General features: G+C 40.0%; 1 protein-coding gene across 1 annotated transcript in view; it reads right to left on the bottom strand.

Annotated features, from left to right (window-relative positions):
- The window catches only part of CTNNBL1 (catenin beta like 1), a gene marked incomplete in the record, with an annotated part of 170,142 nt that overhangs the window by 25,433 nt on the left and 127,009 nt on the right, over positions 1 to 17,700 (bottom strand). Inside the window, 1 exon segment of the mRNA XM_036749174.1 lies at positions 6,782 to 6,963. Coding sequence (XP_036605069.1) covers positions 6,782 to 6,963 — 182 coding nt within the window.

Raw genomic sequence — 17,700 nt, 5'->3', positions numbered from 1 at the left:
CATTCGGCTAATTCTGCCTTTGAAGGCATTCTTCTCCTCATTGGCTTTTTGGAGTCTTTTGACATTTGGGTTAGTCTGTTCTTTAAGGTGTTATTTTCTTCAGTATATTTTTTTTGGGTCTCCTTTAGCAAGTCATTGACTTGTTTTTCCTGGTTTTCTTGCATCACTCTCTTTTCTCTTCCCATTTTTTCTGCTACTTCTCTTACTTGCTTTTCCAAATTCTTTTTGAGCTCTTCCATGGCCTGAGCCCACTTCATATTTTTCTTAGAGGCTTTTGATGTAGGCTCTTTGACTTTGTTGACTTCTTCTGGCTGTATGTTTAGATCTTCTTTGTCACCAAAACAGGAATCTAGAGTTTGAATGTGAGTCTGAGTTCATTTGCATTGCCTGTTCATGTCCCAGCCAACTCCTTGACCCTTGAGCTTTTTGTCAGGATATGACTGCTTGTACACTGGAGAGTACTTTGTCCTAAGCTTTAGGGTCCAAGCACTGCTGTTTTCAGAGCTACTTCTACTCCACTGTCACCCCAGGCTCTGTCACTGCAGCACTCCTCCTCCCCCAAGAACCGTCAACCAGTACTGCAATACAGATCCAATCAAGGCACAGCAAGAGAATCTGCCTTTGTGCCCACAAAGTGCTTCTTGCACTACCGCTCTAATCCACTGCTAGATTCCTCCCACTGTGTGAGCCAGGGACTTTGGAAGCAGCTGGCGCTGCAGCTCTGGAAGCAACCTCAGGAGTTTCCTGCTGCTGCCACCGCCACCACTGCACCACCTCCGCCTTCCCCAGGGCTGGTGATCGTACCGCTCTGAACTCAATACCACAGTTTCCCTCTAACCTGCTCTTTGGTGTTTGTGAGTTGAGAAGTCTGGTAACTGCCACAGCTCACTGATCATGGCCCCAAGGCCTCTGCCAGCTGGCTGACTCTGGGTCTGGTCTGTCCTGGTGCAGCCCATGTTGGGCTGTGGTCCGCTCCCAGAGCCACAGATAGATGTTTCCCGGAGACCATCCAGGCTCTCCTGGGCTGGAGACCTGTTTCCCTCTGCTATTTCGTGGGTTCCACAGCTCTAGAATTTGTTCAGAGCCATTTTTTACAGGTGTTTGGAGGGATTTGGGGGAGAGCTTAACCAATCCCTGCTTTCCAGCCACCATCTTGGCTCTGCTCCCCCCGCCCCCGCCTCTAAAGAAATATTTTTAAAAGAGAAAAGAAAAGATTTTAAAAAACAAATAAAAGTGGTAGAGGAAAAACTTGCAAAAGAAATGAAAGCTATGAAATAAAGTTATGAAGAGAATTAGCAGTTGAATAAAAGAGGCCCCCAAAAATACTGAAGAAAATAACTCCTTAGAAATCAGAATTGGCCAAATTGTACAAGAGGTACAAAACCGTCCTGGTGAATAACTCCATGAGAATTAGAATTGGTTAAGTGGGAGCAAATGACTCCATGAGACATCAAGAAGCAATAAAACAAAATCAAAAGAATGAAAAACCAGGAGAAAATGTGAAATATCTTATCAGAAAAACAACTGACCTGGAAAACAGACTGAGAAATAATTTAAGAATTATGAGACTACCTGAAAGCCATGATCAAAAAAGAGCATAGACATCACCTTTCAAGAAACTATATAGGAAAACTGCCCAGATAACTCAGAACCAGAAGGAAAAGTAGAAATTGAAAAAATCCACTAGTTATTCCCTGAAGAAAATCCCCAAATAAAAACTCTCAGGATTATTATGGGCAAAATCCACAGCTCTTAAGTCATGGAGAAAATACTGAAAACATCCAGAAAGAAACAATTCAAATATCATGAAACCACAGTCAGCATCACATAAGATTTAGCAGTTACCACTACAAAGGAACAAAAGGCTTGGAATGTGATTTTCCAGACGGCAAAAGAGCTAAGATTACCCAGCAAAAATGAGTATAATTCTACAGGAGCAAAAAATTTACATTTAATGAAATAGAGGAATTTCAGGCATTCCTGATAGAAAGACCACAGCTGAACAGAATGACATTCAATAACAAGATTCAAGAGAAGCATAAAAAGATAAACATGAGTGAAAAATCATAAGGGATTTAACAAGGTTTACAATCCCTCACGGGAAAATGATACATATAACCTCTAAGAACATTATCATCATGTGGGCAGTTTAAAAGAGTCAACTTAATGGAGGACATGGATGAAAGAGTCTTATTATGGTGGGATGATCTCAAAAGAAGAATGGAAGGGTGAGAAAGAGGGATATATTTGGAGAAGGGGGAAAGGAAAGAAAGGCAGTGGAAAGTTCTCTCACATAACTGGTTTTTCACAATGGAAGGGATGATGGGACCCCTAGGGGGAGTGGGCCCCACTCAAACCTCACTCTCATCTGAATTGGTTCAAGGAGAAAAAAATGCAATAGAGAAGTAAGAGGGGAAGGGGCTGGGTGCGGGGGTAGGGGGGGGGTCGGTGGGCAATGAGAAGGAAGGTTGATTAGACAGTGGTCAGAAGCCAAATCCATTTTTAAGGAAGAGACAGGGTAAAAAAGAGGACAGATAGAAGAGAACAGGATGGAGGGAAATACAATTAGTTATCATAACTGCGAATGTGAATAGGATGAACTCACTCACAAAACAAAAGACAGCAGAACAGATTAGAAACCAGAATCCAACAATATGTTGTTTATAAGCAACACACTGGAAAAAGAAAGAGACATATAAAATTAAAATAAGGGGCTACAGAAAATCTATTATGCTTCAGCTGAAGTAAAAATGGCAGGTGTAGCAATCATGATCTTAGACAAAGCAAAAGCAAAAATAGACCTAATTAAAAGAGAATTAAGGGGAAGAACGGTGCTACTTTGGACAAAATGTTAATGAAAATATAGATCATAAGCTCTCTGAGAGCAGAGACTGTTTCCTTTTTGTCTTTGTATTCCTGGGCACCTAAGCTTAGTGTATAGCAGATGCTTTTAAAAATGCTTGTTGAAGTGGAGGACATTAAATATTAAGAATTTAAACCAAAAATAAAAGTAGAGGGAGTGTTACATTCTTGACACAGTAAATATCAGTTTACCCAGAATCCAAATGATTGGGAAAACACATATAGCCAAAACTTTTTTTCTCCATATTCTACTTCTATGACAAAAATATTGAAAAATACATATCTGATATGAGATTCTTCTTTAAAAAGCAACTTCCAGGGAATATCATAGATGTAATAACAATTCAACTCATTATCATAAATCTTAACATTTACAATAACTGATGTCCAAAATGATGACTAGGAGGTACGATATGATCTTGAAGGGCTTTATAAATTACCAGTGATTTAATTATCTTCAGTACAGCTTCACTATCAATACTAATTGCCTGAAAACTGGTCATCTAATTATGGCATAGATCAGGACAGGGCAACCTTTCAAAAGCAGTATGCAGAGATTTTGACCCCCTTCTACCTGGTGTGAATAAATCTGAAAATCCTCTCCACAATTTGGTTCCAATATCTATTTCCCTAACACATATTCCTCCTTCACATGGTCTATGCTCCAGTCAAATTCACCATTTCCTGAACAAAGATATTTCTCCAGTCCCTGCTTCTGTGACCTTGATCACAAACAACTCCCTATGACTAAAATACCCTCCCCCCAATCCATCCACATTCTTGCCAATTAAAATGCTTATCATCTTTTAAGGCTTACCTAAATAAATGCCACCTCTTATGTACAGCCCTTCCGGACCCTTCTAGCTAGTAATGATCAGAGGATTCTGAACTTGAGAGAGCTTTAGAGACTCTCTAGTCATAGGATCATAGAATGAGAAATAGAAAGGACTTCAAATGATATCTAGTCCAATGGTGTTGAAGTCAAAAAGAAATGGAGCCCATTAATCTGGGGTAGGTAGGTCGCGCAGTGGATAGTGTTGGGCCTGGGGTCAGAGAGACTTAACCTTCCTGAGTTCGAATCCAGCCTCAAATACTTATTAGCTGTGTGACCCTGGGCAAGTCACTTAACCCTTTTTCCTCAGTTTCCTCATCTGTAAGATGAACTAGAGAAGGAAATGATAAATTATTCCTGTATCTTTGCCAAGAAAACTCCAAATGGGGTCATGAAGAGTCTGACAAGATTGAAATGACTCAACAACAACAACAATCTGTACAAAAGGATCCCTATGGGCTGTATATTGACTTGGTTTTAAAACGTGATCTTATCTATTTGTTTTTGTACTTTCATTTATTTAAGTATTACCCAACTACATTTTAATCTGGTTTGGGTTGCACTCAGGGCTTGAAAACTTTGCTCTAGTTCATACACTCAGTTTACATATGATGCCCATGTAGATTACGTGACCTGTTTGTACAATGCTCCAACAGCAGCAGACATCAGGGGCAGAAATTCAATTCAGGTTCTATACCAGGCTGCCTTTTGGTCTCTTCACACTACATGCCCAGCTACAATACACTTTCCCTCCTCCATCCAAATCCTACTTATGCTTCTAGGCCAGCCTCAATTCCACCTCCTTCAAGAACCCTTTCCCAACTATTCCTACCAATATCTTTTCTAAACAATAAGCCAGTCCTTGATTATACCATGAACTGCATCATTTTATTGTTCTCTCTCTTTTATATGTTTTTATGCATTCCTTGAGGGCCATATGTCTTCTACTACTTCTTTTATACCCTTGCCACCTACCCTGTTCCAATAGTGTCAAGCCCATTACTTCAACTTCAAATATTTTTAAAAATCTGTAATTTTATCCAGGTGGATGCTTCCACCACCAATGAAGATGACAACTCCTTCATGTTTTAGTAAACATTTCCATGAGTTGAAGTAGCCAAAAGAAATTCATCACCTGATGCACAATTTTCTTGTCCAATCCTTTCATTTTACTGATAAGGAAATGGACTTGAAGAGGGTGAGGTAACTTGTCCAATGTGAAACAATTAATTAGCAGAACCAGGGTTCAAAGCCAGGTCCTCTGACTCTTAAACTCAGTACCCTTCCCATTACATATCAGTATAGTCTCCATCTTCTAGATTCTTATATCCCTTTGTTTATGCTTATCATGCACTCCTGTATTATATTTGTGTATATTTCTTATTCACCCTCTATAAAACCATTAGCTAAGTGAGGACAGGGGCCAAGTCTTACCTGTCTTTTTCCTCTGTACACCATCCCTACATAATGTTTACAAAGAGCCTTGCATATAGTAGGCACTCAATGAATGCTGATGCTGTAAAAGTGCTGGGGTAGAAAAGGGTACCAGTTTTGGACTGACTTCCAATTCAAAGCAAACACTAGCAACCAGTCAATATGATATAATTTGCTCACTCTGTCATATATAGATATAGATGACATAGATCTGATAGATAAACACAGATAAATAAAACAACTGCCAGTTAATCAAAACATCTTTTTTTCTAATCATTATCAATAAATAGGAATTACGGTAAGGGATCAATTCAGCTACCTTGGAACATACTTGTTAATGGTCCACTTTCACAAATAGTGTAATTAAGGACCCTATGACTTTTCAATGTGCCACTGAACTCACCAAATACAATTCAAACATCTTTACTCCAAGTGATACAGCAAAGTATAGCAGAAAGAGCAATGAAGACCAGGGTCCAACTCCTGATTCTGCCACTTCTTAACTGTGTGATCTTGGGTAAATCAGTAACACTCCCAAGGCCTCAGTTTCCTTCTCTGTTAAGTGATAACATTGGACTAGATCATCTCTGGGCATATTCTATTTTTAAAATTCCTATGGTTATTTCTTAGAGTTTTAGATTCTCAAGGTTCCCTTGCTTTAGAAAGGTCCATTGGCCACAATTTATGTTTTAATGCCACAGTCCTTACTTCCATGTTCATTCCTGTCTCCACCTTCTAATTCCTTACACTGTACCAATAACCTATATCCCCTAGAGAGGTACTTGGCACAAGCCCTGAATACTACTGCCAGTGCTCATAAATTCCCATCCCTCCAGATTGTGGCAGAAAAAAACTGGCCCTATAGTAACTACTCTGGTTACAGTGTCTCAGAGCACAACTGCAATTCATGGAAGCATTTTGTAAGGAGTGTGTTCCATTGGGGAGGAGAAACATAAAAAGGAGAACTTGGGCTATAAATAGTTTATTCCTGCAATTCCTGATGTTAGTTGAATCATACTTTAATGCAGAAATCCATGAAAGCACCACTTTGGAGATGACATTTGTTACCATCTCATAACTCTTTTCAAAAGGGTCTTCCATCAGAGAGACACCCAGCTACAAATTATAGCTAAGAAAACAAAACTCCCAGACACAGACTTATTAACAGGTCGCAAGGAAAGCCACCAGGACTCAGGCAAGTGTGAAACAGTTGTTACATCAGTTGTCAAAACATCTAGTATTGACCCCCTAATTTTACAGGTGAGGAAACTAAGGCATGAAGAGGTGACACAGCATGCCAGGGGCTACACAGCCAGTTAGCGACAGAACTGAGACTAAACTTCACATCTCTTAACTCAGAAGACAATGCTCCTCATTGAGTCATGTGATGGGGTGGATTTTTCATGCCCATCGAAGGGGTAGTCAAAAAAATCAAGCTGTTTCACTGCCAATCTTCCTTCACTCAATTGAAAGTTTATTTGTTTTTAAAACTCAGGATTCAACCAAACCAATTCAACAAGTGCTAAGTTCTACTATGTGTAAGGCACTGCATTAGACAGACACACTGGATATAAAAACAAAATGAAAAAGTTTCTGCTATCAAGGATGTTATGTTCTCCATCCTATTTTCTCCAGTTCCTGGGCTGATCTTACCTTCATGTTCCTTTTCTGTGGTTCCTACTTTCTTGATTTTCTTGGGAGATTTCATGAAGAGAGGGAAGATGGTTCGCAAACCTAAGATGTCAACAAACTTATGGCAGTTGTCAGTACCCTCAGGTCCAATCATAGCATGATCCAATACCTTCAGGGCACTACTTCGAGAGATCTTCTTTTCCCTAGAGAAAGAAAGGATTTTTGTAAGGCAAGAAAAAAAAATCAATCTGAAGAGACCATGTAAAAATGCCCAAAGGAAGGCCATTCAACAGCATTCACCTCATCCTCTATTCAAAGTGAGAGTTGCCTAAACCAGGTTCACAGAAAGCTTCTGCAAATTATTTGACCTTTCAAAGACCCAGAGGAAGTGACTGAAAGAATGTTACCATCTCTGAGGGACTAAGTTGAGAGCCACCCAACAGAAAAAGGTATATATGGGCTGTAACACTTCACCAAAAAGGAATTATGCAAGAGAAGTAAAGAAAAGGATGTCAGAGAGCTAGAAAACAAGAGAAGGTAAGCCAGTCATGTGGACTAAGGGAGGGGCAACTGAGAGACAACATGCATACTCCACAGTACCCACACAACGTCAAGAGACAGAGAATAAGTTCCCTGGCACAGTGAATGGATCCATGGACAAGAGCTGCAACACTGTGGCAAGTACCTACATCCAAGAAATCACCAATCCATCCAAATACTGAAGTATACAATTATATGTTAAAGGTGTAGTACTACCTTACTCTACGAGCCAGAATAGTCATGGAGAATACTCAGTTAAGGAAGAATTTACCTTTAGAATGTATACAGCATGTTACAGTTTCAAAGTTTATAAATATTTCTTTTGTTCTTTATAATGACCCTACACAGGACAGTTATTATATTTGCTATTTTATAGATGAGAAAACTGAGGCCTAACTCCAAGATCAAGTAGCCAGCAAAACTAGAATATAATCCAAGTCTCTTTTCAACACGAGGGCTGTAAACTTGGCCAGGCCAACGATTCATCTGGCAGAGCATTCTGTCTCAGGAGGTTAGACAACAAGGCAGTTTGTGAGAGGGACCCCATCTAATAAACCTAACTTTCTAATGTACCTTTATTAATTCAATATGGATTGATTAAAATGATCAACCAATACCCTCATATCTCCATCAACAGCTGTGATATAGTGGGAAAGAGCACTAGATCATGGAACTGACTTGGGATCTAATCTTAGCTTTGCCACAAACTACATGTGTGACCTTGGTTAAGCGACTTCCTCCTCTGAAATTTTATATAGGAGTTGAACTAGAAGATCTCCAAGGGCCTTCCAATGCTGCTATTCTATGAATTCTTGAAGTTTCAAGTTTAGCACAAGAAAAACAAGGTTCTGAATCTAGAAGAAAATGTGGCATGTCCCAAGATACAACACAACTGAAATTCTAACCTGAAAGCTGGATAAATTAATGTGTTCAATACCACATGCAACTGTCGCTATTGTTCAGTCATTTCAGTCATATCAACTCTTCCTGACCCGATTTAGGGTTTTCTTGGCAAAGATCCTGGAGTTGTTTGCCATTTCCTTCTCCAGCTCATTTTACAGATGAGGAAACTGAGGTAAACAGGGTGCAGTGACTCGCCTAGGTCACACAGCTAGTAAGTGTCTGAGGCCAGACTTTAACTCATGAAGATAGGTTTTCCTGATTCTAAACCCAGTGCTCTATCCACAACACCCACTTGCTACCCCTCCCCATGCAACTAGTTAAGCACTTGATATGAGCTCAAATACTATTATTTCCCTCAGTTAATTACTGTAGAAAGAGAATCATGTGAATAAAAATTAAGAAATTGGTACAGTCTACCCCAATTGTCCTCACTGCTCTCCTGAATGGCCAAGCACCACTTGAAATCAATGCCTATCACAAAATTGGGTTATTTTTGGTTACACGCTCACTATGCATTCAAACCATGAACAACATAAAATTATTTTACGTATTAAAATGAAAGCCATCCATCTGGTAAAGTTTCTCCCATTTTTTGACCTAGGTAAATTTACCAAAAGAAAACTTTAAAAGCGAAGCCCTTTTCCAAGAGGGCAATATAAGGAACATTTAAAGGGACAGTAATTGTATATTGATCACCATTTAGGCAACCTGAAGAGAAGTGAACTCTGGAATATTCATTAGCCTTAAGTTCAGGCTTTTAGCGATCAATAGCTGTTTGGCTGGACTATCATGGGTTGACTTTATCTGAAATATTTATTCTACTGGAGGACAAGCAGTTTATCTTAGTCTCCTCTGGGTTCATCAAGCTGTCTTTCATTCAGCTACCAATTCAGAAGCCAGCCTACATGACTTGCAGTGATTGGAGAAATATCTCAGAGAAACATTTCACTGATGCCTGTTTTCCTTCCTATTATACTTTTGGAGGGGAAAAAAGTTCCTTTTTTTTCTTGACTCGTTTGTTCCAACTGTACCATGGTCTCTGCAATGGACCACAACTTCTTTTCTTACATCCGTTACTGTGACGTTACCACGTCTCACAGTTGACCAATATTCAAGAAATTCCGACAATCTATCAGACTAGCCTTATTTGATGAATAACATATATCTTTTTTTTTAGATTTCTAAATTTAATTTATTTAATATATTTAGTTTTCAGCATTGATTTTCACAAGAGTTTGAATTACAAATTTTCTCCCCATTTCTACCCTCCCTCCCACTCCAAGATGGCGTATATTCTGGTTGACCTATTCCCCAGTCAGCCCTCCCTTCTGTCACCCCACTCTACTCGCATCCCCTTTTCCCTTCCTTTCTTGTAGGACAAGATAAATTTCTACGCCCCATTGCCTGTGTATTTTATTTTATACTTTTTTGTTTGTTTCTGAACATCTGTTTTTAAAACTTTGAGTTCCAAATTCTTTCCCCTCTTCCCTTCCCACCCACCCTCCCTAAGAAGTCAAGCAATTCAACATAGGCCACATGCGTATCATTATGTATAACCCTTCCACAATACTCATGTTGTGAAAGACTGACTATATTTTGCTCCTTCCTAACCTATCCCCCTTTATCCAATTTTCTCCCCTGACCCTGTCCCTTTTCAGAAGTGTCCCTTTTCAGAAGTGTTTGTTTTTGATTACCTCCTTCCCCATCTGCACTCCCTTCTGTCATCCCCCCTTTTTTATCTTCTTCCTCCTTCATTCCTGTGGGGTAAGATACCCAATTGAGTGTATATGGTATTCCCTCCTCAGGTCAAATCTGATGTGAGCAAGATTCACTCATTCCCCCCTCACCTGCCTTCTCTTCTCTTCCTACAAAACTGCTTTTTCTTGCCACTTTTATGTGAGATAATTTACCCCATTCTATCTCTCCCTTTCTCTCTCTCTCAATATATTCCTCTCTCATCCCTTAATTTGATTTTATTTCTTTTAGATACCATCCCTTCATCTTCAACTCACCCTGTGCCCCCCCCTCTCTATATATATATACACACACATATATACACACACATATACATCTATATACATACATACACACACACACACATATATATATATATGCATGCATATTCCCTTCAGCTACCCTAATACTGAGGTCTCATGAATCATACACATCATCTTTCCATGTAGGAATGTAAACAAAACAGTTCAACCTTAGTAAGTCCCTTGCAATTTCTTTTTCTTGATTACCTTTTCATGCTTCTCTTGATTCTTGTGTTTGAAAGTCAAATTTTCTATTCAACTCTGGTCTTTTCACTGAGAAAGCTTGAAAGTCCTCTATTTTATTGAAAATCCATATTTTGCCTTGGAGCATGATACTCAGTTTTGCTGGGCAGGTGATTCTTGGTTTTAATCCTAGCTCTATTGACCTCTGGAATATCATATTCCAAGCCTTTCAATTCCTTAATGTAGAAGCTGCTAGGTCTTGTGTTATCCTGATTATGTTTCCACAATACTCAAATTGTTTCTTTCTGGCTGCTTGCAGTATTTTCTCCTTGATCTGGGAGCTCTGGAATTTGGCAACAATATTCCTAGGAGATTTCTTTTTGGGCTCTATTTGAGGCGGCGATCTGTGGATTCTTTCGATTTCTATTTTGCCCTGTGGCTCTAGAATATCAGGGCCGTTCTCCTTGATAATTTCTTGAAAGATGATATCTAAGTTCTTTTTTTGATCATGGCTTTCAGGTAGTCCAATAATTTTTAAATTATCTCTCCTGGATCTATTTTCCAGGTCAGTGGTTTTTCCAGTGAGATATTTCACATTGTCTTCCACTTTTTCATTCCTTTGGTTCTGTTTTATAATATCTTGATTTCTCATCAAGTCACTAGCTTCCACTTGCTCCAATCTAATTTTTAAGGTAGTATTTTCTTCAGTGGTCTTTTGGACCTCCTTCTCCATTTGGCTAATTCTTCCTTTCAAGGCATTCTTCTCTTCATTGGCTTTTTGGAGCTCTTTTGCCATTTGAGTTAGTCTATTTTTTAAGGTGTTGTTTTCTTCAGTATATTTTTCAGTATTTTTTTGGGTCTCCTTTAGCAAGTCATTGACTTGTTTTTCATGGTTTTCTCGCATCCTTCTTATTTCTCTTCCCAATTTTTCCTCTACTTCCCTAACTTGCTTTTCCAAATCCTTTTTGAGCTCTTCCATGGCTTGAGACCAGTTCATGTTTTTCTTGGAGGCTTTTGTTGTAGGCTCTTTGACTTTGTTGACTTCTTCTGGCTGTATGTTTTGGTCTTCTTTGTCACCAAAGAAAGATTCCAAAGTCTGAGACTGAATCTGGGTACGTTTTTGCTGCCTGGCCATGTTCCCAGCCAACTTATTTGACCCTTGAGTTTTTCAGCGGGGTATGACTGCTTGTAGAGTATAGAGTACTATGTTCCAAGCTTGGGGGGGATGTGCTGTTGATTTCAGAGCTATTACAGCCAGCTCTGCGACACCAGCACTCCTCCTTCCCCAAGAACCCCCAACCCGGGCTGGACTTAGATCTTCAGCAGGCTCTGCACTCCTGCTCTGATCTGCCACTTAATTCCTCCCACCAGGTGGGCCTGGGGCCAGAAGCAACTGCAGCTGTAGTTCTGTAGCTGCCCCACCTCTGCTGCCCCCAGGGAGGGGGAAGGGGGGGGACGGTGGCTGAACCCCGAACTCTATCCCCCTGTCCCCAGCAGCTTTTCCCACTAACCTTCTCTGTTGTCTTTGGTGTTTGTGGGCTGAGAAGTCTGGTAACTACTGCAGCTCACTGATTCAGGGCGCTATGGCACGCTCTGCCCGGCTCCTGGTCTGGTTGGTCCGCGTGGCCCACGCTGGGCTCTGCTCCGCTCCCAGCTCCGTGCGCAAAAGACCTCACCCAGCAACCATCCAGGTTGTCCTGGGCTGAAGCCCTGCTTCCCTCTGCTATTTTGTGGGTTCTGCAGTTCTAGAATTGGTTCAGAGCCATTTTTTATAGGTTTTTGGAGGGACTTGGCGGAGAGCTCACACTAGTCCCTGCTTTCCAACTGCCATCTTGGCTCCGCCCCCCAGCCAGCCCCCAACATATGTCTTTTAAAGTTTAAAAATAAAAGGTGCCTTTCTTTTTAAGATTCCAAAACACATCATTTCCCAGGCAGGACACCAAGAGTTCACTTGGACCAAGACCATAGACATCTATAAATAGAAATGGAAAAACACCTTGGCTTCAGAGTCACTGTACCAATGGGTTCCTCTTTCACTTGATGGGGTAATAAGATTACATGGAAGGTTCATTATTAAGGAAAACAGCTCCAAACCATGAGACCCTAAATCATACCCTCACCATGAAATCCTGATTCAGTAACTTTGTCTCAAGGCCATCACAGTTTCTCATTTGTGAAATGGCTAAGCCAGCCTCAAGGGCTGTTGGAAGGATTACTTTGTGTTTGTGGAGTGCTTTCCTGATTCCTAGCTAACAGGTGCAAACTATTACTGTCTATCCAGGAGAGAAGAGAACTACTCAGTTTGGGAAGGGAGGTGGGAGAGTGGGAGGAGAAGAAAGGCAACATTTGTTGTTGGTGGAACAACAAACAGACCTGTGTGCACAGCTTGGAGCAAAGAATTGTAGACAGTCCCGTCAGGAAGGATGACTCACTCCAAAGAGGTTTGGATTGCTATTTTCCTTGTGCACCTGAATCCTGGGGAGATGGGAGAGTAGAAAAGAAGGAGCCCCTGACTTTCTTTTTTAATGAAAACATGACCAAAAAAAATTCAATGTAGCAATGTGGCTTGTAGCTCATTCAAAACCAGACCCTATAAATAAAATCAAACAAAAACCACACAACCTAGGTTAAACTTCTCAACACTAATCTATGTGCTCTGACAGAAACACACAGTTCAAAGCAATGGGAAAGATCTGTGTGTAACATATCCACTTTATTCATTTTTCCCCAACCAGAAAGGATTTTTTGCATGTTAACAAAAACAACACAATCACCTCAGAAAAACAACAAAAAAACCCCTATCATCCTCAGGATGGAAGTGCTGAGCCCTCTTCTCCCCCCTTTTTGCTTTCAGTTAATATCTGAGACAGGTACACTGCATTTCTGCTACACAACCCAAAGAAGCCTCTGTGCACATCCCTTGGGAACACAGAAGTCTCTTCTCTCTCTACCTGGAAAAGGGTTTTACAGCAAAAGCAATAAGCCTCATGTCAACATTTTCAAGGAAACTGACAAAGTAATTCTTCTCTTTTTCCCCTCCTTTGTTGCTTTAAAAAAAACAAAGGAAAAAAAACCCACTACTTATTTCGCACCAAGGACACACTATTTTTTAAAAAGAAATGAGTGATTTGGGGGAATACACTTTAATTAAGCCCAGCATTTCTGAACCTTCTTTTTGTGGCAACTATCTTAAAGATCCTTGCAACCAAAGTGCTGAACTTAAGAGCCAGTTAGAGCTGAATTCAAATCCAGCTCAGAGACTTACTAGCTGTGGGACCTTGGGCAAGTCACTTAACCACTTTCTGCTTTAGTTTCCCTCCCTTGTAAAATGGGGATAACAATAGCACCAACTTCGAAGGTTTGTTGTGAGATCCAAATGAAACATTTGTAAAGCGCTTAGTATAGTGCCTAGCACAAAGAATGCACCTAATAAATGCTTTTTAAGGTGGAAAAAAAGCATCCAGTTTCATTCAGTGGCAATGGGCACATCTTCTACAACTGAATGTCCTGCTGCACCTCAACTTTGTCTATGTATGCATTTTTGTTTTAGTCACTGTAATTGGCCACCAAGCTTCTAGGAGTTTTTAAAAGTTGCACAATTTTAATTTCTCCATATGTGAATACTCTCCCCCAATCTCTCATCTGCAAAGGTATCAATGAGTCCTTTCCCACTGTGTGAAGGCATTCCTAGACCTTTATCCAGTCTAACTTTTCGAACCTTTCTCTTCTTGTCTTGGGCTCTCAAATCTCCAAAGACAAAGAACAATAACTGAGCTACCTGATGTGCTTATACAGAATGTCAGTCACAGTATTGGGTTTTGGTCCAAAAGGAGGTCTTACTGAATATTCCTAAAATTAGATCTCTTTAGAAGGGAAAGTAATAATGCAAGTAGGCAGTGAAAAAATTAGCTGCACAAAAATTACTCTAATTCTTCAAAAAAGAGAAATTATCTAAACCCCCCCCCACACACACACACATACACACTTCACCAACATACATCTCAACCCCCCTATTCCTTAGCAAGTTGGCTCCATGAGTTACTGAATGCAAAAAGAAGCACTTGGTGGCCTGCCTTTGGTGGCAAGACTCTCTGAACTGAGCCAGGCTGTCCATCTTCTGATGACACATACACAGTGTATCACTGAATTGGTAATTTTTTTAAAAATAAGTTTTTATTGATGTCGTTTGTGTTTTTACATCACCATGATTTCCCCAGTATCTCTCCCCATCTCCATGCCAGAGAGCCATCTCTCATAACAAAGAGCATTTTTAAAGACAGAAAAAAAAAAACCCAGCCCTGGTCAATACACCAAAAAAGTCTACAAATATGTACAATGTGCAACACTAGTGCACCTCCCCTTTGCAGAGGGCTGGGGTGGGAGTCTTTCTATTTCTATTCTTTTGAGTCATGCTTATTCTCTGTAGTCCTGAAATAGTCACTTTTGACTTTTTGTATGCTTATTCTTTCCATTTACATTATTATAGTCATTGTGTTTACTGTTTTCTTGACTCTGCTTACTTCAATGCATCAGTTCAGTTAGATCTTTCCATACTTCTCTATATTGGTCACACCTGCCATTTCTTACAGCACAGAAATATTCCATTACATTCATGTACCACAATTTGTTAGCCACTGCCCAACTGATGGACATCTATTTTGTCTTCAATTATTTCTTTGCTATCATAAAAAGTGCTACTAGAAATATTTGGTATGCGGAGATTGTTTTTCTTTTCAATGGTCTCCTTGGGATATAAGCCTAATAACAGAATCTCTGGGATCAAAGGACATAGACATTTTAGTCACTTTGTTTGCATAATTTCCAAATTGCTTTCCAAAATGGTTGTACTGATTCACAGTTCCACCATCAATTCACCACTGTGTCTTATCTACCCACAACTATGCCACCATGGGCAGCTTATCTTTTGTCATTTTTGCCGATTTGTAGTTGTGAAGTGAAACTTCAGGGTTTTTGTGATTTGTGTTTCTTTTATTATTAGTGACTTGACGGGTTCCTTCATATGGTTACTAGCTTGCAATTCTTTATAGAACTGTTTGTTCATATCTTGGGACCAGTTATCTACTGGGGAATGGCACCTATACTTAAAACCTTTCTAGCTTAGTAGGACCAGCCAGAGCTTGTACTTTGCTGCTACAGCTTTTGAAGACCTAGCATTTTCTCTACATCACCATAAAGCACCTGGAGATGACATTAAGGCAGGTGTAGAAAGCTGTTGTAGAAAAAACATGCATTTGCTGTGAAACATATAATTGGAGAGAAGGGAAAGAGTGAAGAAGAGAGGGAAAGCAGAGGAGAGACGAGACTGCTAAAGTGTTGGGATGTGTGTTTGTCTAGAATAGCCCCAACCATATGAAAAAAGAGGTCTTAGTGCATTTTTAACAATTAAATACTATCAAGGGGTGCAGACAAAGTGTAAATTATAGACATATCTGGTTTCTGGAATGAATTGATATATGAATGAATTACTACAAAAGCATTTATTAAGCACTGCCTATAAACAAAGCACTGTGCATTGGGAACATTAGAACCTATGCAAATGAAAACCAACCAGAAAACAATTAAAAGGTCATAGGTTTTGTACAAATCAGATTTGTGAAAACACTATGTGTGTATCTGAATGAATATAGTACATAAGATTCTCATTTCATTTCTAGTGTATACTGCAACATTAGAAGACAGACAAGTCCCAAGGAGATGTTTCCTATCCTCCTCTCAGTTTTTACATTCCCATGTACCCTAGAATTATTTTGAGAATCCCCAAAATACACTTCAGACCTTGAAAGACCTGGGCATTGCTTCCCTTCCACCATACCCTCCCCCTCCTTCTTCCCTCTCTGGCTTCGTTATACAAGAATCCTTTTTCCAATGGTTCCTAATCTCTAGGACCCCATTCACTTTTTTTTTTTTGCTGCACTAACATCATTTTAAAATATCACCTCAGTAAACCTTTGTGCTTTTCCTAGATCTCTTCATCTCTCCTTCTGTCTTTAAAAACAAAACAAAACAAAAAGCTAGCTTTCTTAGTATTGATCCTGTCAAGGATTCTGATATCCAGATACTCTAACAGATGAATGAAAATAAGCAGTCAGACAACTAAAATAGCACTTAGGGGAGAGGGTAGATTCAAAGATGGTGGTAGAGAGATAAAGGTCCTGCAAGGCAGGAGAGAATGGCACCAACAACACACAAAAAAATATCACTGAAAGGAAAAAAAGTAATCTAAAACCTCAAAATTTATGTATATAAAAGTTGTAAGAAACATTCCTAAACTACCAAGTAGAAATATCCTTCTACCCCTTAAATATGGGGGACCCCTAAGGTTCTGCCCTTGGTCCTATTCTCTTCTTTCTATACTCAATCTCATCTACTCCCATGGCTTCAATTAGCTCAGCTTCACCTTCAACTTCCTCCAAGACTTAGCTCAACTGCCTGCAGAATATCTTCACCCAGATGTACTGAAACTTCAAACTCAACCTATTCAAAATTGAACTCACCATCTTCCTCAACCCCCTCCCCCAAAATTGCCCCTTCCCTCTAACTGCTCTCTCTTCTGAGGGTACTGTCATCTTCGCAGTCATTCAGGATTGAAACCTCAGTCATCTTTGACCTTTCCCTCTCTGAATACATCCAATTAGTTGTCATTCAAGGCCTTCCACCATCTGCCAGCCCACCTACTTGTTCATCCCATTTTCATACTGCTTCTCTTCATAGACTTCACAGACAAAGTGGACTGCTCAGGCAGCTAAGTGGTACAGTAGTGGATGGAGCTCCATGCCTGGAGTCAGGAAGACCCAAGTTCAAATGAAGCCTCAGACACTTTCTAGCTGTGTGACCTTGGGCAACTCACTTAACCTCTGTTTGCCTCCGTTTCCTCATCTGTAAAATGGGGGTGGTAACATCAGCTACCTCCCAAGATTGCTGTGAGGATCAAATGAGAGCTCTGTAGAAAAGCAATTAGCTTACTTAGCACAGTGCCAGCACAAGGTCAGGAATGCATAAATCTTGGCTATTATCATCATCCTTTCCCTTTTATATCCCCTCCTCCTTCTTCTGCTCTCCCACCCAGGCCCTGCCCTCAAAACTCTCAAAAGCACTTTACCTCACCTTTTCCCTTTGTACTGAGCTCCCTATTATCACAGTGATTTGCATATCATCCCCATCCCTGGGCAAACATTAGATTATGAACTCCTAGAGAGTAGGGTCTGGCGTATATCTTTGCCCATAGTAGGCAGCTAATAAATACTTGCTAAATTGAAG

Source organism: Trichosurus vulpecula, chromosome 3 (assembly GCF_011100635.1).
Source record: "Trichosurus vulpecula isolate mTriVul1 chromosome 3, mTriVul1.pri, whole genome shotgun sequence".
Taxonomy (NCBI): domain Eukaryota; kingdom Metazoa; phylum Chordata; class Mammalia; order Diprotodontia; family Phalangeridae; genus Trichosurus; species Trichosurus vulpecula.
Note: the sequence above shows the minus strand (reverse complement) of the source record. Positions and strands in the feature narration are given on the sequence as shown.